The 21261-nt window shown below is 55.0% G+C and overlaps 9 protein-coding genes across 9 annotated transcripts; 5 read left to right on the top strand and 4 right to left on the bottom strand.

Annotated features, from left to right (window-relative positions):
• On the top strand, window positions 1-1763 carry V1518DRAFT_419183 (uncharacterized protein). The gene has a single exon (XM_066904705.1). It carries the CDS (start codon window positions 154-156, stop codon window positions 1726-1728), a length of 1575 nt encoding a protein of 524 aa, XP_066758917.1. The 5' UTR covers window positions 1-153; the 3' UTR covers window positions 1729-1763.
• Window positions 1684-2849, bottom strand: V1518DRAFT_419181 (uncharacterized protein). Its single transcript, XM_066904704.1, has one exon. It carries the CDS (start codon window positions 2368-2370, stop codon window positions 1768-1770), a length of 603 nt encoding a protein of 200 aa, XP_066758916.1. The 5' UTR covers window positions 2371-2849; the 3' UTR covers window positions 1684-1767.
• Window positions 2362-5448, top strand: V1518DRAFT_419179 (uncharacterized protein). Its single transcript, XM_066904703.1, has 4 exons — window positions 2362-2598; window positions 2650-2757; window positions 2821-3119; window positions 3178-5448. The coding sequence occupies exons 1-4, from the start codon at window positions 2585-2587 to the stop codon at window positions 5376-5378; spliced, it is 2622 nt and encodes an 873-aa protein (XP_066758915.1). The 5' UTR covers window positions 2362-2584; the 3' UTR covers window positions 5379-5448.
• On the bottom strand, window positions 5349-6740 carry V1518DRAFT_419176 (Ribokinase-like protein). Its single transcript, XM_066904702.1, has 4 exons — window positions 6629-6740; window positions 6559-6574; window positions 6346-6496; window positions 5349-6290 (listed from the first exon to the last, which is right to left on the bottom strand). Exons 1-4 carry the CDS (start codon window positions 6666-6668, stop codon window positions 5457-5459), a joined length of 1041 nt encoding a protein of 346 aa, XP_066758914.1. The 5' UTR covers window positions 6669-6740; the 3' UTR covers window positions 5349-5456.
• Window positions 6741-6800: 60 nt separating this feature from the next.
• V1518DRAFT_428295 (P-loop containing nucleoside triphosphate hydrolase protein) lies at window positions 6801-9812 on the top strand (the record flags this gene model as incomplete). The annotated part of the gene is made up of 3 exons (XM_066906084.1): window positions 6801-6823; window positions 6873-8250; window positions 8301-9812. The coding sequence occupies 3 exons, from the start codon at window positions 6801-6803 to the stop codon at window positions 9810-9812; spliced, it is 2913 nt and encodes a 970-aa protein (XP_066758913.1).
• Window positions 9813-9964: 152 nt separating this feature from the next.
• On the top strand, window positions 9965-11476 carry V1518DRAFT_374810 (major facilitator superfamily domain-containing protein; the record flags this gene model as incomplete). Its single annotated transcript, XM_066901473.1, has 1 exon — window positions 9965-11476. The coding sequence occupies one exon, from the start codon at window positions 9965-9967 to the stop codon at window positions 11474-11476; it is 1512 nt and encodes a 503-aa protein (XP_066758912.1).
• Window positions 11477-11983: 507 nt separating this feature from the next.
• V1518DRAFT_321222 (TIP-1 family-domain-containing protein) lies at window positions 11984-14516 on the bottom strand. The gene is made up of 6 exons (XM_066901149.1): window positions 14353-14516; window positions 13866-14299; window positions 13697-13807; window positions 13534-13645; window positions 12717-13484; window positions 11984-12658 (listed from the first exon to the last, which is right to left on the bottom strand). Exons 1-6 carry the CDS (start codon window positions 14464-14466, stop codon window positions 12218-12220), a joined length of 1980 nt encoding a protein of 659 aa, XP_066758911.1. The 5' UTR covers window positions 14467-14516; the 3' UTR covers window positions 11984-12217.
• On the top strand, window positions 14495-17498 carry V1518DRAFT_419168 (uncharacterized protein). Its single transcript, XM_066904701.1, has 4 exons — window positions 14495-15631; window positions 15685-16948; window positions 17006-17129; window positions 17189-17498. The coding sequence occupies exons 1-4, from the start codon at window positions 14657-14659 to the stop codon at window positions 17349-17351; spliced, it is 2526 nt and encodes an 841-aa protein (XP_066758910.1). The 5' UTR covers window positions 14495-14656; the 3' UTR covers window positions 17352-17498.
• V1518DRAFT_321590 (uncharacterized protein) lies at window positions 17447-21261 on the bottom strand. Its single transcript, XM_066901150.1, has one exon. The coding sequence runs from the start codon at window positions 21191-21193 to the stop codon at window positions 17669-17671; it is 3525 nt and encodes a 1174-aa protein (XP_066758909.1). The 5' UTR covers window positions 21194-21261; the 3' UTR covers window positions 17447-17668.

Below are 21261 nucleotides of genomic sequence, written 5' to 3'. Positions count from 1 at the left end.
GATGGTGTGAAGGGGTCTCCGCGACCGTCACATACGTCCCGGGTTTCAGCAGCACGTGCTCGTACTCGCTTGTGTTCGGGTTCGGCACTTGCCGCCCGCCTCCACCATAGATCTTCTCACCGTGTCCTCATCCCCCGTTGTTTACAGAATACCATGCTTGCACTCGCCAGGTCGTCCGCACCTTTTGCCCGCCGCCTCGTACGTCCCGCTCGCGCCGTTGCCTTCGGCGCAGTACCGCTTGCCGCGGTCGCCAGCACGGCACGGCCCCCCGACCTCGAGCTCCCCGACCCCAACCAGATGCACCAGGCCGTTGCGAATCTCCTCGCCGTCCTCGATACTCTCGCACCATGTTTTCCGCTCGCACGAGACACTGTTCATGTGATTCATGATCCCTCAGAATTTTACGCCACCCTTAAACGCAAGATCCTCGGCGCACGCTCGCAAGTCTTCCTTGCGACGTTATACATCGGTCGCACTGAGAACGACCTTATTGATACCCTTCATGCCGCCCTCGCTGCAACCCCCGGACTCCACGTGCACATCCTCGCCGACGCGCTCCGCGGCACGCGCGAAGCACCGCAGCCCTCGTGCGCATCACTCGTTGCGTCTCTTGTCGCTGCCTATCCCGACCGCGTCCACGCTCGTCTCTTCCATACTCCAAACCTGCGCGGCATCAAGAAGACCGTTGTGCCGAACCGACTCAACGAGGGATTTGGCCTCCAACACATGAAAATATACGCTTTTGATGACGATGTCATCCTCTCTGGCGCCAACCTCTCCGAGGACTATTTCTCAAACCGTCAGGACCGATACTACCTCGTACGCTCCGCGCCTGTCACAAACTACTATCGCCAGATTTTTGACGCCGTCTCATCTCTATCCTACAAGATCTCCCCCGACTCCTCTCCCGCCGGCTTCACGCTTGTCTGGCCTGCCGCCAACGCGGCACCAGAACCCACAAAACGCGCCATTGCATTCATTCGCGTGGCAACCCGACGTCTGGCCCCCATCATCCGCCCCCCTTCCTCCAACCTTGCCGCCTCATTATGTCTTGCCGACACAGCCACACCCACAGTACTCTATCCCATATCACAGTTCACACCATTATTGCATCCCAACACCTCCACAGAATCCGCGGCAATCCAGCAGCTGCTCTCTATGCTCTCCGCTGACCGATTCTCCTGGATGTTCACAGCAGGTTATTTTAACATCCACCCCGAATACCGCACGTCACTGCTAGACTCCATCCCCGAACGCGGGGTTATTCTCACGGCGGCCCCTGAAGCGAATGGGTTCTACAAATCCCCTGGCGTCTCTGGATATCTTCCATCTGCTTACTCCCTTCTGGCAGAGGAATTCGTCAGAGACGTCTCACGACGCCACAAGCTCGACCGCATCCACCTCCTCGAGTGGCAACGGGGCGTCCTCAACCAGCCTGGTGGCTGGACATACCATGCCAAGGGCATCTGGGTCACCCCTCCCCACGAAACAATGCCATGCATCTCTGTCATTGGATCTTCCAACTTCACGCGCCGCTCCCATGCTCTGGATCTTGAGTCCAACGCGCTCATTGTCACACGCGACCCAGAACTGCGGAGGCAGATGTGCGCGGAGATGCGGCATCTGCAGGAATACGCGCGGGAGATGTCCGAGAAGGATTTCAAAACTGATCGGCAATCAGGATGGGGACTAAAATTGGCGCTCTCTGTATTAGGTAGCATGTTGTAAACTATACAAGAAAATATTAGACACACCTACTCTAACATATCAATGACGATGCCCAAAGTGGATCTTGTCTGGCACTAGACGCACACGTTGCAGCCGCTCGCCCAATGCCCCGACTTCGCTGTGTACTGCCGTGCCTGCTGTGCCGTGCTCTTCGCCATCGCCATCGTGCGTCCGCCGAGGCGCCCGCAGCAGTGAGTTCATGTTAGGCAGCAATCCACGGCAAACGACATCAAAGTAGAAGTCCTTTGGATATCCATGCTTGTCGATTAGATGCATACGGCGCTTCTTCGGATCAACACACAGCTTATCGCACTCTGCCATAAAACACGCGTAGACCTTCTCGCCGCGCTCACGTCGCGCAGCGACAAAAGGGTCATGCTCCTCGGAGATGTGTAGATCCAGAAAGCGCTCAGATGGCAGCGTACACTTGCACTCGTCGCATATCAGCGAATGCTCACGACGGTAGTGCGTTTCGAATGCTGAGGCGGCGGCGAAGAACCGTGGACTGTTCACGCACCGCGGCGGTAGCGTACAGATAATGAAGTCCTCGTCCAAGATATCGCCGACGTCAGGCCGTATACGCTGGTCATCCTCATGACCCTCGGAGTCCTCGTCATCCGTGGTTCTGGCGCGCTTCGACATGCATCGGGCGGTGTACGCAGATCGCGATGTTTACTGAGCGCCGCAAAACCCTGACAGCAAAACACGCCCCCCGCCCGCCTCGCAATCCACTGCGATTCTCGCCACCGCAGAACCGATGCCTTAACGTGCTATCGTCTGCTACACTTGAATTCTTTTGTCCGCTGCATGGCGCAGCGCCCAGCCGACTGACCACCTGCCCGTTTGTTTTGACAGGATGCCTCGACAGAGGTGTTTACCCCAGTGCCTTCCTATATCACCTGCCATGCTAACACCTTCCAGCAGTAGCAAGAAGCTCCCCGGCCATCTCGTTGAGTTCGAGCCCCAGCTCCACGCACTACTCGCAACACGTCCACCATACCACAACGACGTAAACACCCTCGTCTCCGCGTACGTCCTCTAGCTTCCCTGCGCACTGATCTCTCGTGAACGACTAACTGTTCCGCATCCCAGATTTCGCGATGCCGCAGAGGAGGCAATGCTCACTGACATCGTCGCCGCTCACACTTACGATCTTGATACTGTCATCTGGATCAGGTGCCACTACCCCGTCATCGAGGCCTTCCGACGACTAATCCACAAGCTTCGGTCGTCTACCAAGCCAAAGGTCGTGGAGTCTCGTAAACTCAAGGAGTTTTTCGTTAGCTTCGTCAAAGGGTCGATACAGTTCTACCGCCGGTTCATCCAGAGCCTCGCACAGGTGTACGGCGTCAACGAGCTTAAGCCGGTCTTGGTCAGGTTTCATCTCGAACGTGAGTTGACCTCCCTACAACCCAATTCTCATCTGCGTTACTAACCATGCGCGTGCAGTCGCCAAGTCAGAAAAGTCAGCCTCGACGCGTGTTCGCTTCCTCGTATTAAGCTCGGCTCACCGATCACTTGTATCCCTAGGCGACCTGTCACGCTATCGCGAGGTCTACTCTGGCTCCACTGAACCAAATGAGGAGAAAAACTGGCGACCTGCCATCAATTACTACGTTTTGGCGAAGCAGGTCATCCCAACTTTTGGCGTCTCACATAATCAACTCGCCGTGATAGCATCGTTGGATGGCAGTATCCTGTCTTCGACGTATCACTTTTATCGGGCGATTTGCGTGCAAGAGAAATTTCCAACAGCAAAAGCTAATTTGGAACTGAATTTCAAAAAGTACTTAAATAGTGACGACAAAGGAAAAGTCCGACGAAAGGAAGAATATGCGGTTGCAGAGCTGCTCGACTCATTTTTGGAGTGGCTAGCTAAAGTCGTGACGACAAACGCTGAGCCCGCAAATTCTCTAAGTATATTGCAGGATGAAATTATTTCGCGAATTGCCGCTGCAATAGTGGAACGATTGCTCACTGGCGACGTACTCGCCAAGATCGCGTTGATCAGCATGTCGGCATACTATCTTGCGGAACCGGCAACTGATGTCTCTCGCGACTTGCTGTTCCTAAATCTGGGCATATTGCAAGTCCTGCTGCGTGTTCTATACAGCGAACTTGAAGAAGTGCGACGCGCGGCGACGGGAATGGCAGAGATTCAGAGCAGCACGTTATCACCGGCTTCTAGGAGAATTCTGGCGTGCTTACGAATGTATTCATCATGGTTGCGCACAATCGCGATCACGTCTCTCGTCGACAACGATGATCCGATGATGCAGCAGTCAATCGAGGACATGTGGAGACAGTACGCGCAGACTCTATCCTCGCTTGCAGTGCTGTTTGGCAGTTTATCATTTGAGAAGACTGACGTGCTGTTAAACGAAGACATCGATCTGATTGGATTCCTACCACTGGAGTCTGGTCTGACTGGTGTGCGTGCAAGCGCCAAAACATTCACGCTAACAGAGATCGAGGAGTTCACGAGCAGGTTGCATCCTTCTCAAGAAGTCATTCTGCGTGTTTCTGACATTTTGACGGATGCACATGCACTGACCAATATGGATGCGGTACCGCTTATTTCCGAAGACAAACAATTTGGCTACTGCGCGCCTCGCCGATCGTCCACGCCGATGTATTCGAAACAGAGTATACCCCCACCAGACTTCAATTCGCTGCCTCTACACAACCTCCAGCAAGACAACGGGATGCATCGGAAGGAGAAAGGACATAGAGCAAAGGCGCTGTCTACGGCAACTAACGAAAACAGCGTCTCTCACATGATGTACGCCATGGTTGACTCCCTTGTTGACGACGGTGCGGACGACATCGGCAATCAAGTCTATCCAAACCGACGCGATGGATTCTCGGAGGACGATGACGACAGCCATGCTGTAACCGAGCCCGTGGAAGAGCCGCGGAGGGTGCCGGCTGCGCCAGTATACAATGCTTTTGGCGCACCGTCGCCTTGGTCAGTGGATAAGCCGCGCCGCACCGTGACACATGCAGAACTCTTGTATCCCGAGTCGGATACGTACAGGACGTCATTCAGCGCAGCGGCAGTTGGTATACCGTCATTGCCGGTATCGGACTATCGCGCATCGCTCATGTTCAATCCGTTTGCAAACACGGCATTCTCCGCGCCTCTTGCACCACTGTCAAGCTCGCCGTACGCAGGCGGAATGCCGAACGTGGAGATGCCATTCCAGTCGCTATCGATGAGTGTACAATCCGATGGTTCTAGCGTAACGACTGGACGGGTTTCATCTGTGCGGCCACCGCCGCCTATCGGATCAGCGACACCGTTGCCGCAGACAGCGGCACCTCCTGTTGAAGGGACGAAGAAGCCGGCAAATGCATTCCAGCTCTTTTCACCGCCTCAGGTGCGCATGCAGCAGGCTCGTGCTGCTATAGCCGCGGCAGCAGCGCAAGCGCAAGCCCCGGCAGCGATTTTGCCATCAGTACCGCCTAATGACCCTGTTATGGGCTTCGGGGCGCCGCAGACGTCGATGCCACTGCTGCCAGGTGCGGTTGGCAGACCACTTGGTGGACAGCAACTGCTTCGGCCGTCTTCGATTGTAGAGCGTACAAGCAGCGACGCTGAAACCGATGTGGATAGCGTGATCGCAAGGCTACAACATCGGCAATATTGAGATGGAAAGTATAAAATTACATAATGACTGTTGTTAATGTACATTACATAAACTAGGACTCTATATCATGTGAGCCGATTAGGCGGTGTAGGCGATTTTGGGGTTGGGGTAGGCCGGGCCGTTGAGTCGGACAGTCCAGCTGGCGAGCCAGTGACCGACGTCGATGGCGGTGTCGAAGTCCTTACCTGCAACGAGAGAGCCGACAAAGCCGCCGGCGAAAGAGTCGCCGGCGCCATTGGTATCGACGATGTCGCTCGAGTCGATCTTGGGGAAGGAATAAGACTTAACGGTGGCGATGCTGCCCTCCTCGGCACCAGCGGTGACGACGATGGTGGGGTCAGCGCCCTGTGTGAAGACGACGACACGGGGACGCTTGCGGTTGACCTTGGGAAGAACCGCAATCTTCTTCGCGATCTCGGTGACATCGGTGACGCCGAGGGTGTGGGACTCAGCGTAGGCAGCGGCTTCGGACTCATTGCCGATGACGATGTCCCAGTAGGGCATGACGGAGTCTAGTTGTTCCTTGAAAAACTGGGGCAGGAAGGGTGCGGAGAAATTCATGGTGAAGAGCTTGTTGTTCTCGGCGGCGTGCTTGCCGAGGGCGAGAATGGCGGGTACGCACACCGTGAGATGGTAGCCACCGACGTAGTAAACCTCCGCCTCTTCGACGAGGCGCCAGATTTCAGGCGAGGTGAGGTGCTCAAGCTGGTAGTGGTTGGCGGCACCGAGATCAGTGACGAGTGAGCGCGAGACGCCGGTGACGACGACGGCGCATTTGCCGGTGGGCACCGTCTCGTTGACGAGGTACGCGTCGGTCAGTCCCTCTCGCGCGTTGGCCTCGCGCAGCATGTCTGCATACTGGTCCTTACCTACGCAGCCGCAATACACGACCGACTTAGGAGGGAGGATGTACTGTGTGCGTGTGAGCATTTCCGGGTTCTGGCGCAATTGCAAGTTCAAATCGTACCTGCGCACCACGGGCAGAGTTCTGCGCGGCACCACCAGCGAGGTACTTCGCATCGTAGTTGAGGATGTCCTCAAAGATTGGCATGTGCTTCTCATCTGCGAGAATGGCATCGTTGGCTTTGATGTCATACTTCCCGAGGAACGAGTCTGGGCTAGAGAATGTCAGTGAGTGACAGTCGATGAGTGGGGCTGGTTTGTGAGCGCGGCGGCGTACCAGTTAGCCTGAATATCTGGAGAAGGAGTTAGCAAAGAGGATAGACGAGATGGATGCAAGATTAACACACCTAGAAGCGGATTTCCGAGACAGAGGAGCTGGAAGGGCATTGTGGATCTTGTGGTGGTGTATTGAAGGGTCTCTCTTGATGGAGCGTGGAGAAAAAGATTCGCGAAGATTGCGGCGGTCTCAACTTCACAAGGTCAGCACATAACAACCGCCAAGGCCACCCCCAGAGCGCCATGGACGACTCATTATACGACGAGTAAGTGCTGATCTGGATGTGAATACTATGCGTCTACTGACTCGCCCAGGTTCGGCAATTTCATCGGCGACGCAGATGACTCGGATGCAGAGTCCGTCTCGTTGCAGCCTCAGCTACATGCGCGCGTGCATGATTACGACGAGACGGACGAATACGCCGACCTTGGCGGCGAGGACACGAACGACGACACGCTGATGGAGGTCGATACGGCGCCGGTGAACGCGGTGGTGCTGCACGAGGACAAGCAGTACTACCCCTCCGCTGAGCAGGTCTACGGCACGGACGTCGAGGCCATTGTACAAGAGGAGGACACACAGCCGTTGTCTGAACCAATCGTCGCGCCGGTAAGGACTAAGAAGTTCTCAGTTGAGCAGTCTGCCGGCGTGGATCTCCCCTCCGTTGTCTTCTCGCGTGACTTCATGCTTGACCTCATGGATTATCCGGACCAGGCGCGTAATGTCGCCGTCGTAGGCCACCTCCATCACGGCAAGACTGCGCTCATGGACATGCTCGTGCAGGAGACCCATCCAGACGTGCGGGATTTCGAAGGCAAGCGTCTCGACGAGCAGATCCGCTATACCGACGTGCACGTCCTCGAGCGCGACCGCGGCCTCAGTATCAAGAGCACGCCGATGTCACTGGTCCTGCAGAATAGCAAGGGAAAGTCGCACCTTATCAACATCATTGACACCCCTGGACACGTCAACTTTGTCGATGAGGTTGCCTGCGCGCTGCGGCTTGTCGACGGCGTTGTTCTCGTCGTCGACAGCGTTGAGGGCGTCATGATCAACACCCGCAGCATCATCAAGCGCGCGCTCCAGGAACGCCTTCCGATTGTCCTGGTAGTCAACAAAATCGACAGACTTATCCTCGAACTCCGCCTTCCTCCCGCCGACGCGTACTATAAACTGCGCTACTGCATCGAACAGGTTAACAAAACCATCGACGAGCTCGCCGTCCCTGGCTATGATACTATAAGACTCTCACCAGAGCTGGGTAATGTCTGCTTTGCATCTGCCAGCCTAGGCTGGTGCTTCAGCCTGTCGTCATTCTCGCAGATGTACAGCGCTATCTTCGGTAGTATCAACCCTGCCGACTTTGCTGCGCGGCTCTGGGGCGACATCTACTTCAATTCATCGACACGGAAGTTCACACGACGCGGTCTCGATGCGAGCTCGAAGCGCTCGTTTGTGTACTTCATCCTAGAGCCGCTGTACAAGCTCATCGGACACACGCTAGGCGAGAGCACAGAGAACCTCAAGGCCACGCTCGCCAAACTCGACATTTTTTTGAAACCTGCGCAGTATAAGCTCGATCCTAAGCCGTTGCTGAAGATTGTTTGCAAGGAGTTTTTTGGCGCCGCGACGGGGCTTGTTGATATGCTCCTGCAGCACATTCCCAGCCCAGTCGCCAGCGCGAAATCCAAGGTAAGCAGGGATGCCGGAGTCAGTATTACCGATTTTGCTAACTTATGCAGATGGAGTACGCATACACAGGTCATTTAGACACACCACTTGGAAAGTCACTATTGGCGTGTAACCAGGACGGTCCGCTCGTACTGCACATCACAAAGCTCTACAGCAGCAGCGACGGCAGTGAGTTCTATAGTTTTGGACGTGTATTTAGCGGTACTCTCAGGCCGGGACAGCAAGTGCGTGTGCTCGGCGAAGGATATTCACTCGACGACGAGGAAGACATGGCACACACCACGATCACGGAGTTGTGGATTCCCGAGGCGCAATACAAGGTCCCCGTCATGAGTGTACCTGCTGGAAACTGGGTACTGCTCGTGGGAATCGACGCGTCGATCGTTAAGACCGCAACGGTGGTCTCGCGGACCATGGACGAGGACGCGTACATTTTTCGACCGATTAAGCACATGACACAGTCTGTACTGAAAGTCGCGGTCGAGCCTGTGAACCCGTCCGAGTTGCCAAAGATGCTTGACGGTCTCCGGAAGGTCAACAAGAGCTATCCTCTGCTGCACACCAAGGTAGAGGAGTCTGGCGAGCACATTGTATTGGGAACCGGCGAGTTGTACATGGACTGCGTGCTCCACGACCTGCGACGGATGTACTCCGAGATCGAGATTAAGGTGTCCGATCCCGTTACTCGATTCTGCGAGACCGTGGTGGACCAGTCTTCGATCAAGCCCTTTGCGGAAACGCCAAACAAGAAGAACAAGATTTCCATTATCGCCGAACCATTAGATGACGGTCTTGGTGCAGATATCGAGAACGGCACGGTCAAGATCGAGTGGCCGGTGCGGAAACTGAGCCAATTCTTCCAGGAGAAGTACGAGTGGGATGTTCTCGCGTCGCGGTCAACCTGGGCATTCGGACCCGAGGACATGGGACCGAACGTTCTGGTGGACGACACGCTTCCCGGAGAGGTAGACAAAAAGATGCTCAATTCGGTGCGCGAGTCTATTAAGCAGGGATTCCGGTGGGCGGTGCGCGAAGGTCCACTGTGTGAGGAGCCGATCCGCAACACCAAGTTCAGGATCATGGACGCCGTGCTCGCGCCGGAGCCGATCTACCGTGGCGGCGGACAGGTCATTCCTACGGCGCGCCGCGTGTGCTACACCGCCGTGATGACAGGCTCGCCGCGACTCATGGAGCCGCTGTACAACGTCTACGTGACTGGACAAGCTGAGATCGTGCCGGTGCTCTATAAAGTGCTAGAACGGCGGCGAGGATATGTACTGCGTGACAGTCCAATCCCGGGAACACAGCTGGTGCTGGTGGAAGGCTCGATACCAGTCATCGACTCGTTCGGGTTCGAGACAGACCTGCGGGTGGCTACACAAGGTCAGGCGCTGTGCTCGCTGGTGTTTGAGAAGTGGCAAACCGTTCCGGGGGACCCGCTGGACCGAGAGATGGTGGTGGCGCCGCTACAGAGCGCGTCGGGACAGGCGCTGGCGCGAGACTTTGTGCTGAAGACGCGCCGGCGGAAGGGGCTGAGCGAGGAGCCGACAATGTACACGTAGGCGATGGGTAGTGGGTAATCTTATCAGATCGATCTGGGCAGGGGCCACGTCAGGGCTCGCCGTCGCGACTATCGCCGCAACCATCGCCACTTCCCGGTCCACCACGTCCGCACCCTCAAACTGTACTCTTCTCCACAATGCCTGCGCTGACTATGGCTGCATCCCCACCAACGCGCCTCAATGTCGTCGCCTATCTCACCTCCTGCTTCTTCTCCATTGCCTTCCTCGTCTTCCTCAATGCGACCCAGTCATTCGTCATCACCGTGCTCCTCCATGTCCAGACCAACATAGGTGACTACGTCGGCACCCTTGGCTTCGTCGACGAGCTCGTGTCAGTTGTCATGTGTCCACTCTGGGGCACGCTGTCTGACAAGATTGGCACGCGGCCGGTCTGCGCGGTTGCGTACGTGCTCGTCGGCGCAGCACTCGTGGCCTTTGTCCACCCTAAAGAGGTATATCCTGACCTCTTCTTCCTGCGCTGCTTCTTCGCACTCGGTGGATCGGGGACCGCCTCAATGGTCACAGCACTGCTGGCGGACATCAGTGCATCGCGTCAGCGCAATGGAAAGCTCGCTGGCGCCGTCGGCCTCTGCACCGGTCTAGGCGCAGTCCTCGCCGTTACCGTGTTCCTCCCGCTGCCATCCCGTCTGGAGTCGCACTACAACATGGCGCCGGACACTGCTTTGCGTCGTTCTTTCTATTTGGTTGGATCAATTGCAGTGGTCGTCGGTGCCGGGCTGTTCTTGAGTCTCAAGCGGGACGACTCGCGAAGCCTCCGCGACTGGCTTAGCGGTGATCGTGCGCCAGACGCAGAACCCAAGACGCCGTATTTTGAGCTGCTACTCAAGGGCTTTACTGCTGCAGCTGAGCCGGACATCTTCGTCGCCTACGCCGGCGGCCTCGTTGCACGCGCGGCCTCGGTCGCGGTGTCGCTATTTATCCCTCTCTTCGTCAATCAGTGGTTCTACGCGACCGGAATCTGCACGGTCGGCGGCGTGGGCGACGATGACGTGAAGCACAGCTGCCGCGATGCGTATGTGCGCTCTGCGATCCTCACCGGTGTCTCCGAGACATGCGCGATCATCGCCGCGCCGCTGTGGGGCCTTGCATGCGACCGCGCCGGCAAGATCCCGTCGCTCTCAGTCTCGGCCGTGATCGGTGCGATCGCGTTTTTTGGCTTCTCCTCGCTCACCGACCCGCGGGCCGGCATTGCGTTCGTGTGGGCTATCCTCATTGGTATCGCGCAGATCGGCGCTATCGTGTGCTCGCTCGCGCTCTGCACTGAGAAGCGTACAGAGTACTCCGGCTCCATCGCGGGTGTCTACTCCGTCACCGGCGCGGCGGGTATCTTGATCCTCACCAAGGTCGGCGGGTGGGCTAGCGACCACTGGCGCGGTGCTCCATTCGTCATCATGGCGCTCTTCAACCTCATCATGCTCGGCTGCGCCCTGCGGGTCATTCGCGACCGCGGGTACTTCTCCGAAGGCTTCTTCCTCTCCGGACCGCGCTCGCGCTGGCTCACGGGCGTGGACAGCCTCGCAGCGCGAGTGGCGGACAATGTTGAAGGCACGCAGATTGAGGTCGTCGCGCCTTATGCGGACGACGTAGCGGACGACCACGATGAAGAAAGCAGAGGCTTGGTTCCTGTCAGCACGCGAGTATGAGAAATGTGTTTGGGTTACTTTCTATGTGGGCATTTGATCATTTTGTGATATAGATCGGACATAGTTATTGGGAAAATAGTGCATTCGTGTGTAGGACACTTACTTTTGTTGGGCAGAAAACTCTAGGATACTTGTTAGCAATAATTCTCACGTAGACGACGATAGAGACGCAAAGAGAGAATAGAAACACTGCATGCATAGGATGAACGTAGTCAGAATTAAAAAGCTCGTAAAATTTTGATCCACATGATTATTCGGGTGAAGAAATTCATAAAAGTTTGTTGCATCATTTGTCCAGTGCAGAGCAGAATAAAACTAGAAATACTAAATAATGGGATAAGACATACATGCCCTTCAAATATCCTGTCAACCGACCTGCGCGCGTGTCTAAGTTGGAGAAGAAATGTAGAGGAGCAAAAAAAAGTCTAGCAACGGAGAAAGTAGTAGAAACACACAAAACCCGGTTGCTGACTTGTATCGTTGTTGTAGTCGACTTCTCTTCCTTTTCACCGTTCATTTAGGTTGCACTTCTTCACGACACTCGCATCACTGTCATACCCTCATCATCTTCAACTAATCGTGCTACAATACATATTATTCTATATCTACAGTGCACCACCTCTTTCATCCCATTTCAATTGAATTGCACGAAGCTTCCAACTTCTGTCGACTCTCATTCAATGGGTATATCGATGTCCGATCGCAGCATTCCATCTGGTTTTGCGTCAGTTGATTACTGCTTCACCGCAGGAATGCAAATGACCGGTACATATTCCCAGACACGCGCCCATACGACGCTGCCGACAGGGCGCGAGAGAGGTAAGCCAACATCTCCGCCATCGCAGGCGACGAGCGAATGACCTGTTCCGCCGCGTCCACGTTGCTGCTCTTCTCGTCCTCCAAGTCCTTCTCGCCCCGCCGTGATTTGATAGCTTGCCGGAACGTGCTATCGCTTTTGTATACCTTTTGCACTTCCCGTTGCAGGTGCTTCAGAATGAGACCTTCAGCGCGGGTTTGCAAACCATTGTAGGCTTTGATGATTTCATCGAAGATTGTGCCGTCCTCGTCCATTGCATCGGGAAGCTTGTCCGAATACTTCTCGATGCCTGTAGTCGTCTTCTTTGGGCTTCCGGCAGCCGCCGACGCGCGCCGATTCAGTTCTTGATATAGCTCCAAGAAGAACTGTCACAAGCTGTTAGCCAATTAAGGCCATCTGAAGCCCAATTAATTCAAAACTCACAATGCTTTCACCCCAATCATCTAATGCGTCGCGGATGGTATACGCGCTACCATGAGCGCGACATAACCTCTCAATACCAGCAAGTCCATCGATCATTTTTTTTCGATCCTCCTCATTCACGCCAACCACTGCCCGCGCAAGCGAGGATGTGAGTGACTCAAACGCATCCAGTGACGCGGATATCCGCGCATGATAGCTTTCAAGCAGTGCAATCTGAATATCCATCAAAAAGCGGATACGGTGCATAAATGAGCGCAGCGGTCTGTACCGCTCGAGGATCGCGTCAAGCAAGTCTCGCAATCGCAACGCAGACCGCGTCGGCGCAGCCGCAGAGTTGTCAGCGGAAGATGATACCGCGTCGAAATCAATCACCCACGCATCTGACGCTCCAATGATTTCCTGGTACCGCGACAACGCAAAGTCCCGCTCCGTAGCCAGCCATGAGTCGAACCAGCTCTGATGATTCCTCAGAACAACGCCCAGAACGCCGGACCAGCTTTCTTCAAAGAGGAATCGATCCCGCAAAAAATCATCAAACTTCATGGTTTCCAGCATCAGATGGCTAAGTAACTGTGGTTCCTTGAGCAAAACAGGGATAATGGCTTCGAGCTTACGCTCGAGACACGGTAAGTATGCGTATATGAACTCGTGCACAGCTTGCTTGCCGGCCGTTGGCGGGTACGCTTCGAATATGGGTTGTACTGTCGTCCGCAAAAACTGCTCGTGCTCTTCAACGGTCACCGAAAAGTGCTGTAAAAACCATTCGGGCTGTCTAGTGTAAGCCATTGCCTGATCTATAAAAACCCCTGAAGCGCACCTTTGTGATGTTGTTGGTATCCTTGTTGCCTTCAAAGTGGAAATGAAACCGCAGACTCAAAGGCTCGACCATGACTTGCATAGCAATGACAAGTAACTGGCTCTCAGGACTCCTGTGCTGAGCGTCAATATATGGTTGACCAGTTGCCTGAAACGCCACTTACGAGAACTGGAACTCCAAGAGCTTCTTGAACTCCGTCGTAAAATCCGTACAATCTATATTTGGTGCAATCATTTTCGGCCATGACATGCAGTCCAATGTAGCGCGAAATGCCCTGCACGCAAAATGTCAGGTGGGGACGGCAACAGCCCGTAACACATTCCACAACTTACGCAGCCAACAACTCGCGAAGATCTCGCCACAAGCACTCCCGACTCTGCTGCAGAAATTCCACAAGGTGCACGGCAGATTCCTCGGCCGTGTGGCTCGCCTGACTCGTAAGCTCGGCAAGCTCCACGAGCTTGCGATACTGCGCCTGCGCTGCCGCAGGATCGCGCACAACACACACTTTTGCCGCATTGCATATCCGTTGCACTTCTTCAAGTGATCGCACATAGCTGCGCGCGGTCTCGAAGTGCTCGAGTGTCGTAATACGGGTTTGCAGGGTGTCGAGGAACGGCGAGCGTGCTCGGAAGGTAGCGTTGACGAGCCGCGCTTTCAACTTTGCGTGGCCTGCGCGCACAGCTATGGCGCTGGAGATGATGTTGTTGGACGAGTTGACGAGTGCATCGCGTTCGCGCACAATGAGATCTTGTTTGTCGGCGATCTGGAGAGAGTGTTAGCAAGATGGCGGAGTCGACTCGTATGCTGTCGACGTACCCGCAAGCTCAGCGCGGACTGCTGCTCGTCGAGCATTGCGACGAGACTGTCCAGGTCTCGTAGATCATCGAAAGTCGGAAGTTTCTCGTTGATGTACTTTGTAATTGTCGCCATGGCGGTGGTCGAAGAAGGCGTCGACCGCGGCGCAGATGGGGATGTTACTTCATGATGAACGTCCCACTGAACTTTTACCCCAGACTTATTCAGGAGCCACAACTTCTAACGGCGCGAACAATATGGCAAACAGTCACCAACTGTTCACATATACATTCTGATGACCTCGCGGTGATACCCACGCATTACAATGCCGTCTTCGCCGTCGAAGCGCCGGAAGACCACCGGATCTACGCCGGGCACATCGCCTTCAAAGAGACGGAGTGGCGCTCCAGGGACCACCACGCTCGATGCCTTCTTTTCGAAGAAGAGGACCGAGGCTAATACCGCTGCGGTGGAACGTACTGAAAATGGCGAGAAGAACGTCATTAATGCGGTCGATCTCGAGGAAACAACTTCTGCGGACGAGGAGTACGCACGACGTCTGCAGGCCAGCTTCGATGCTGAGATGAACATTGGAGGGCCGATCAGCGCCATTGTCGTCGCCAAGGAGGCCGTGGAGGAGCAGACAGTTGTCGAATCGCCTGCAGACCTGCCACCAATGAATCCTGCACCACTTTCGACCACTGTCGACGCAAATACCGCATACGACTATATTCAGACCCTGGATTTCAGCGTCGCCCCAGTCACCTTCACCCCGGCAGTCCACGCATCCCACATCTCCTCACCGGCACTATACTCACTTCTCGCGCGTCTCTTTACTCAGCTCTCTGCCACTCGCTCCCGCATCACGATTCTCAATGCGCTCACAAATCTTTTTCACCTCCTTCTGCACACCGCCGACGACCCTTCACCGTTGGCACCTGCGGTATGGCTCTGTACGAATGCGCTCGCCCCGCCGTACGAGGCGGTCGAACTCGGAATCGGCGGTAGCATTCTCTCACGAGCTCTGCGTTCGGTGTCTGGTATAACCGCGCAAGCGCTGACGAAGTTGTATCAACAGCACGGCGATATCGGCGACGTTGCGTTTGAGGCGAAGGTATCGGTGCGCACGCTTGTGGAACCGCCAAGGCTGACGATTCGTGGAGTACATGACACGTTGTTGCAGATTTCGCGTGTGAAGGGGCCGAAAAGTCAGGATGTGAAATTGAAGCTTGTGGAGAAACTGTTGATTCGTGCACGCGGCGAGGAAGTTCGGTTTCTCACGCGCACGTTTGTTCAAAATGTATGCCTGTCGTCTTCGTCTTCAATTCCTACTGAACACTAAACAATCTCTAGTTACGCGTGGGCGCCGTTCGCACAACGACCCTCGTTGCTCTCGCACGCGGATTCACTCTGCATCAGCACAACTCCTCCATCAACACACCCTCCCTGTCACTCACCGACTCGCTTCTCCGTGCTGACGAAATCATCCGTCAAGTCTACGCCCGCCACCCAAATTACAATAATATCGTCTCTGCTCTACTTACTTGCGCCGATGTAACACGTTTACCCGAGACATGTCCTTTATCGCTGCATATACCCATCATGCCGATGCTGGGCAGCATCACACGTGACCTTCCCGAAATGCTAGCACGACTCAGTGCGCACCAGGATGGATCGAAAGCGGTGCAATTTGCATGTGAATTCAAATACGACGGGCAACGCGCCCAGGTCCACTTCGACGGTACCAAAGTCTCAATCTTTTCCCGGCATCTAGAGTCAATCACAGACAAATACCCCGACATTGTTGCATTATTCGCTAGGTCATCAGCCGTGACTGCCCTTCTTCCTGGAATCTCATCGTTCATAATGGAAGGCGAAGTCGTCGCCATAGACCGCGCAACCCTAACGCTGTATCCATTCCAAACACTCGCCAACCGCGCGCGCAAGGACGTTGCACTCGAGAAGATTTCTGTTGCGGTGTGCTTATTTGCGTTTGATCTCATGTATCTCAATGGTGTGCCACTTCTTGGGATTCCGTTCCGGGAGAGGAGGAGATTGCTATACGACTGTTTCCTCGAGTTGCCGGGTCACTTTGCATTCGCTCGCCACGCGGACGCGACGATAGAGGACGAAGACGTGATATCACAAATCTTCAAGGATGCAGTGTCATCAAAGTGCGAGGGCATCATGGTGAAACTCCTAGACCCCGCACCCCTCTCTACCGGCACGGCAACAAATGGCAACATCAAACTCCTGCAACCGACTTACACACCCGACATCCGCCATGAATCGTGGCTCAAAGTCAAGAAAGATTACTCCGCCGCCGCAGACAGTTTAGACCTCGTGCCCATTGGCGCGTGGCATGGCAATGGGCGTAAAGTCCGATTTTGGTCACCCGTGCTGTTAGCGGTGCGGGATCCGGTTACTGGAGTGTACACGGCGGTGTGTAAATGTATGACAGGCTTTACCGACGCGATATATACGAGTATGAAGGAGAAGTATAACGAAGTCACTGGCGAGAATGTAGTGCTTGCGCGTGGCTCGCAGGGCGGCGACAGCACCATCCCGCGCGATGTGGAGAGCCCGTTGATGCCTGACGTCTGGTTCGTTCCGCAAGGTACATTGCAAACTCGCTTCTCGTTTACGTCCACGAACTAACTAAATCGTTCAACAGAGGTCTGGGAAATCAAGTTTGCCGATATTACGCTTAGCCCGGTGTACACAGCAGCACGGGAATTGATCTCATCGTCCTCCGATCGTGGGCTTAGCGTACGTTTCCCGCGTTTCATCCGCGTTCGGTATGTGCCTGTGTCAGTATTTGCTGATCTATCCTTGTCACAATTAAACTCTGAACTAGGGATGATAAAGCACTCGACGACGCAAGCACGCCTGAGTTTCTTGCAGATTTGCACAAGCGACAGGAGAGCAAATCAGGACACTACCAGGAACCTCCGAATGACGACGGCGACAATTCTGCCACACCTGCCAATGCAGATGATGCGTACTTCCATATCTTTTAACAGTAGCATATTTGTCAATAGCTGTATCTTACATATCAGATTCTCACAGTAAATAACTAACGCAAAAGATCGCGGAGACAAAAATTCCCTCAGCAAGCAAACGAAGTGCGCAGATGCGCGCACACAGAATCACACTTATACGCAGCCCAATAAAATCCAAAAGTTCGCATAATTCTACAATTTTTTATATCTTGCCCGCACAGGAAAAACAAAGACAGTACAAGCTACGAGTGGCGTTTAGATCTAAGGGACTTCTTTAGCCACGCAAACTGAACTCCAAGGAAATGAAATGCAATCAAAAAAGGAGAATGAAGCGGTTAAATCCGCACATTGGCAATATTCGACGGACTAGCAGTTGATGGTGACGGCGTCAGTTGGTGTTTCCTGAGCTGGTGCACGCACTTGTTGATCGTCTGCACAAGCAGCGACGGCTTCAGGGGCTTGGAAAGGTATTCGTCCATCTGCGCCTGCATGCACCTCTCGCGGTCGCCGAGCATCGCGTGCGCGGTCAGCGCGACGATGGGTGTCCGAGCGCGCATGCCGATGTACTGCTTCTCCCACTCCCTGATCTTTGCGGTGGCCTCGAAACCGCCCATGACCGGCATCTGCACGTCCATAAGCACAACGTCGTACTTTTTCCTCTTGACGGCCTCAAAGGCCTCGAGCCCGTTCTCTACGACCTCGACGCGATGCTTATACTTTTCAAGAATGCGTACGGCGAGCTTCTGGTTCACGATGTTGTCCTCCGCGAGTAAAATGTCGTACGTCTTCGCACCGTCCGAGTTCAGCGGTGCAGCGCGGCTTTCGAGTGCGGGACGCAGCGCGTTGCCCATGTCTTGGATAGAGCACGGCGAGTTCCCATAGGACGTGATGCCCATGTCGAGACATAACTTCAAGTTCACCTGCGGGATGCACGGATTAAGCAAAACAAGCGGAATATACTTCAGGTGGTTCATTGAACGGATCTTGCCCGCGACCTCAAGGCTGTCGACGATGATAGTATCGAATTTGGGTCCAGACAGGTCGTCTGGAAGGGGTGCCTCCTCGACAGTGCTGACAACCCATGGCTTGAGCTTCAAGCGGCGGATGTACTCCAACAAATCCTTTGCCACTTCGGGATCGTGCATCGTATTGATGAAAAGGATGTAGTGGTTACGGAACGGCGCCATGTTCTCCAGAAGCAGATTAAATCCCCCCTCGGCCTGCTTGACACGAAGAGTGAAGTAAAACTGAGATCCCTTTCCGTACTGCGAGCGCACCCAGACATCACCGCCCATGAGGTTGACAAGCTGCTTCGAGATCGACAGACCAAGACCGGTACCACCGAACTTGCGGGTCGTCGATCCATCTGCCTGACAGAACGTATCGAAAATAACGTCGAGCTTGTCGTTCTGGATGCCGATACCGGTGTCCGAGACGCAGAACTCGATGAGCATCTCATCGGAGCCAACGCTGCTGCTGCCACCATCAGCACGACGCACGCTGAGCGCGACCTCGCCGGATTCTGTGAACTTGATGGCATTGCCGACAAGATTGAGGATGACTTGTCGCAGACGGAAGGAGTCGCCAATGAGATTATCGGGGAACGTGTTGTCGATCTTATAGAGCAGATCGAGATGTTTTTCGTTCGCCTTGACGGCAAGTGTCTTGAGTGCGCCGAAGATGGTGCCGCGAAGCGAGAACGCGATCTTCTCAATGGTCATACGGTTCGCTTCAATCTTGGAGATATCGAGAATATCGTCGATGATAGTGAGTAGAGAGTTGGCAAGGTTGTGCACGATGGACAGCATTTCACGCTGATACTGGGTGAGCTCCGTGTCGAGTGAGAGCTGTGTCATACCGATAATACCGTTCATAGGTGTCCGAATCTCGTGCGACATATTCGCCAGAAATTCTGACTTCGTACGATTGGCAAGTTCCGCCGCCTCACGAGCGGCGGTATTGCGCTGGATGGACTCACGGAGGTTGAGAACCATTTGGTTAATCTTCGTCTTGAGTGCATCCATTTCTCCAGATGCTTCGACAGTGATGAAGCGGGTGAAGTCACCGTCAGTGGCAGCGGCAGTGATCTGCGCGAACGCGCGCACCTGAGTGGTGAGATTTGCGGCCATGATATTGACGTTGGTCGTGATTTCCTTCCACAAGCCGTCAACGTCGGAGACTTGGGCCTGTACACCAAGCTTGCCGTCGATACCAACATCTTTGGCGACTCGCGTGACTTCAGAGGCGAAGACCTGTAGTCGGTCCACCATCTTGTTAATTGTAGATTTGAGCGCTAGCATCTCGCCCTGAGCATGCACATCGATCTTGCGGGAGAGGTCGCCCTCAGCGACAGCAGTGGTGACGTCGGCAATAGAGCGCACCTGGATGGTAAGGTTTGAGGCCATTACGTTGACGTTCTCAGTAATTTCTTTCCAGGCACCTTCGACGTCCTCGACCTTGGCCTGGCCACCAAGAATACCCTCAGTTCCGACAGCGCGAGCAACCTTGGTGACTTCGAGCGCGAAGTTCTGGAGACGATCAACCATTTTGTTGATAGTGGACTTGAGATCGAGCATTTCACCGCGGCAGTTGGCTGAGACTTTCTGAGAGAGATCCCCACGGGCTACTGCGGTGGTGACTTTGGCGATATTCCTGACTTGATCGGTGAGATTGGAGGCCATGGCGTTCACATTATCGGTGAGCTCGCGCCAAATACCCTCGACGCCCTCAATCTGTGCCTGGCCACCGAGACGGCCCTCTACACCAGTCTCGCGGGCAACACGGGTGACTTCGAATGCAAAGGTGCGGAGTTGGTCGACCATAGAGTTGATAGTTTTCTGCAGCTCAAGAATCTCACCCTGTGCGTGAACGTTAATTTTGCGGGAGAGGTCACCTTGGGCTACTGCACGGGTGACGTCAGCAATTTCGCGGACCTGGTTGGTGAGGTTGGAAGCCATGACGTTGACGTTGTCGGTGAGCTCACGCCAGACACCCTCAGTACCCTCGCCTTCGGCCTGGCCGCCAAGAGTGCCACCGGCGACCTCGGTGGCGACGCGGGTGACCTCAGAGGCGAAGCGCTGAAGTTGGTCCATCATGCGGTTAATAGTTTCCTTGAAGCGAACGATTTCGGGGTCAAGTTCTTCCTGGTGAATTGTGACCTTCTTGGAAAGGTCGCCCTGGGCGACGGCGATGACGACCTCGCCGATTTCAAGGAAGGCGCGCTGGAAGGCGCGATTGGCGTTCTGATACTTTCGGAGGTCATCGTCATAGAGAGAGGAATTTCGGGTAGGTTGCGTGACGGCATCGACGGCGGAGTCAATACTTACGGAGCCCGAAGAGTCCGTAATGACTGCAATCCTGTCCTGAGCGCGAGAGAGGTCAAGTTCGAGGGCGAGGACGGTGGTCTTGCGCTCGCGCAGGTCGTGTTCCTGCGTTCGGACCTTGGCGTCGAGTTCTTCAAGGCGACGCCGTTGAACTTCGTAGCGTTGGGCAAGGTCAAGCTGCTCGTCCACGGAGAGCGCGGTAGGTGAGGCGCCAGTTCCCGGGAAAGGGTAGATTGGGTCGTAGTCGGCATGCGGGGCAGCGGAGAGCTGAATGCCGTTTGCGCTGGCGGCAGAGAGTGCGGCAGGGGTGGATGGCGCGGTGGCGATGCCGTTGGGCGCGGCCTGAGCGGCGGAGAGCAGGTCCCTGACACGGTAGAGGACGGCGGCGAGCTCCTTCTCAAGCTGGTCCTTGAGGTCGCACGGAGTGCCAGGGAGGACGATAGGCTTGGTGGAAGTGATGAGGAGGGAGTCCGCGGCGGCAAGGTTGTGGAGGACAGAGACGGCGGCCTGGCAGGTGACGTCGTCGCAGGCGCCCATTGCGGGAGAACCAGGACCGAGGGGAGGGGCGTGGAGGTGGCGGTGGGGAGGCGGTGAAGTGGTGGGAA

This window comes from Limtongia smithiae (genome assembly GCF_038497785.1).
Source record: "Limtongia smithiae strain NRRL Y-17922 unplaced genomic scaffold V1518scaffold_8, whole genome shotgun sequence".
Classification (NCBI taxonomy): domain Eukaryota; kingdom Fungi; phylum Ascomycota; class Lipomycetes; order Lipomycetales; family Lipomycetaceae; genus Limtongia; species Limtongia smithiae.
This window is presented reverse-complemented; position numbering and strand designations above follow the sequence as displayed.

What these genes read in the sequence shown, in the direction of transcription:
- V1518DRAFT_321222 (XM_066901149.1), bottom strand. Translation starts at nt 14,466, where the DNA reads ATGGCGACAATTACAAAGTACATCAACGAGAAACTTCCGACTTTCGAT. An exon ending in CTTCGCGAGTTGTTGGCTGC is followed by an intron (nt 13,808 to 13,865) that starts GTAAGTTGTGGA and finishes TTTTGCGTGCAG; the next exon opens with GGCATTTCGCGCTACATTGG. An exon ending in ATACCAACAACATCACAAAG is followed by an intron (nt 13,485 to 13,533) that starts GTGCGCTTCAGG and finishes TACACTAGACAG; the next exon opens with CCCGAATGGTTTTTACAGCA.
- V1518DRAFT_419181 (XM_066904704.1), bottom strand. Translation starts at nt 2,370, where the DNA reads ATGTCGAAGCGCGCCAGAACCACGGATGACGAGGACTCCGAGGGTCAT.
- V1518DRAFT_419176 (XM_066904702.1), bottom strand. Translation starts at nt 6,668, where the DNA reads ATGCCCTTCCAGCTCCTCTGTCTCGGAAATCCGCTTCTAG. An exon ending in ACTCTGCCCGTGGTGCGCAG is followed by an intron (nt 6,291 to 6,345) that starts GTACGATTTGAA and finishes ACACGCACACAG; the next exon opens with TACATCCTCCCTCCTAAGTC.
- V1518DRAFT_321590 (XM_066901150.1), bottom strand. Translation starts at nt 21,193, where the DNA reads ATGGGCGCCTGCGACGACGTCACCTGCCAGGCCGCCGTCTCTGTCCTC.
- V1518DRAFT_419168 (XM_066904701.1), top strand. Translation starts at nt 14,657, where the DNA reads ATGCCGTCTTCGCCGTCGAAGCGCCGGAAGACCACCGGATCTACGCCG. An exon ending in CGCGCACGTTTGTTCAAAAT is followed by an intron (nt 15,632 to 15,684) that starts GTATGCCTGTCG and finishes AACAATCTCTAG; the next exon opens with TTACGCGTGGGCGCCGTTCG. An exon ending in CGTCTGGTTCGTTCCGCAAG is followed by an intron (nt 16,949 to 17,005) that starts GTACATTGCAAA and finishes ATCGTTCAACAG; the next exon opens with AGGTCTGGGAAATCAAGTTT.
- V1518DRAFT_419179 (XM_066904703.1), top strand. An exon ending in GTAAACACCCTCGTCTCCGC is followed by an intron (nt 2,758 to 2,820) that starts GTACGTCCTCTA and finishes TCCGCATCCCAG; the next exon opens with ATTTCGCGATGCCGCAGAGG. An exon ending in GGTCAGGTTTCATCTCGAAC is followed by an intron (nt 3,120 to 3,177) that starts GTGAGTTGACCT and finishes ATGCGCGTGCAG; the next exon opens with TCGCCAAGTCAGAAAAGTCA.
- V1518DRAFT_419183 (XM_066904705.1), top strand. Translation starts at nt 154, where the DNA reads ATGCTTGCACTCGCCAGGTCGTCCGCACCTTTTGCCCGCCGCCTCGTA.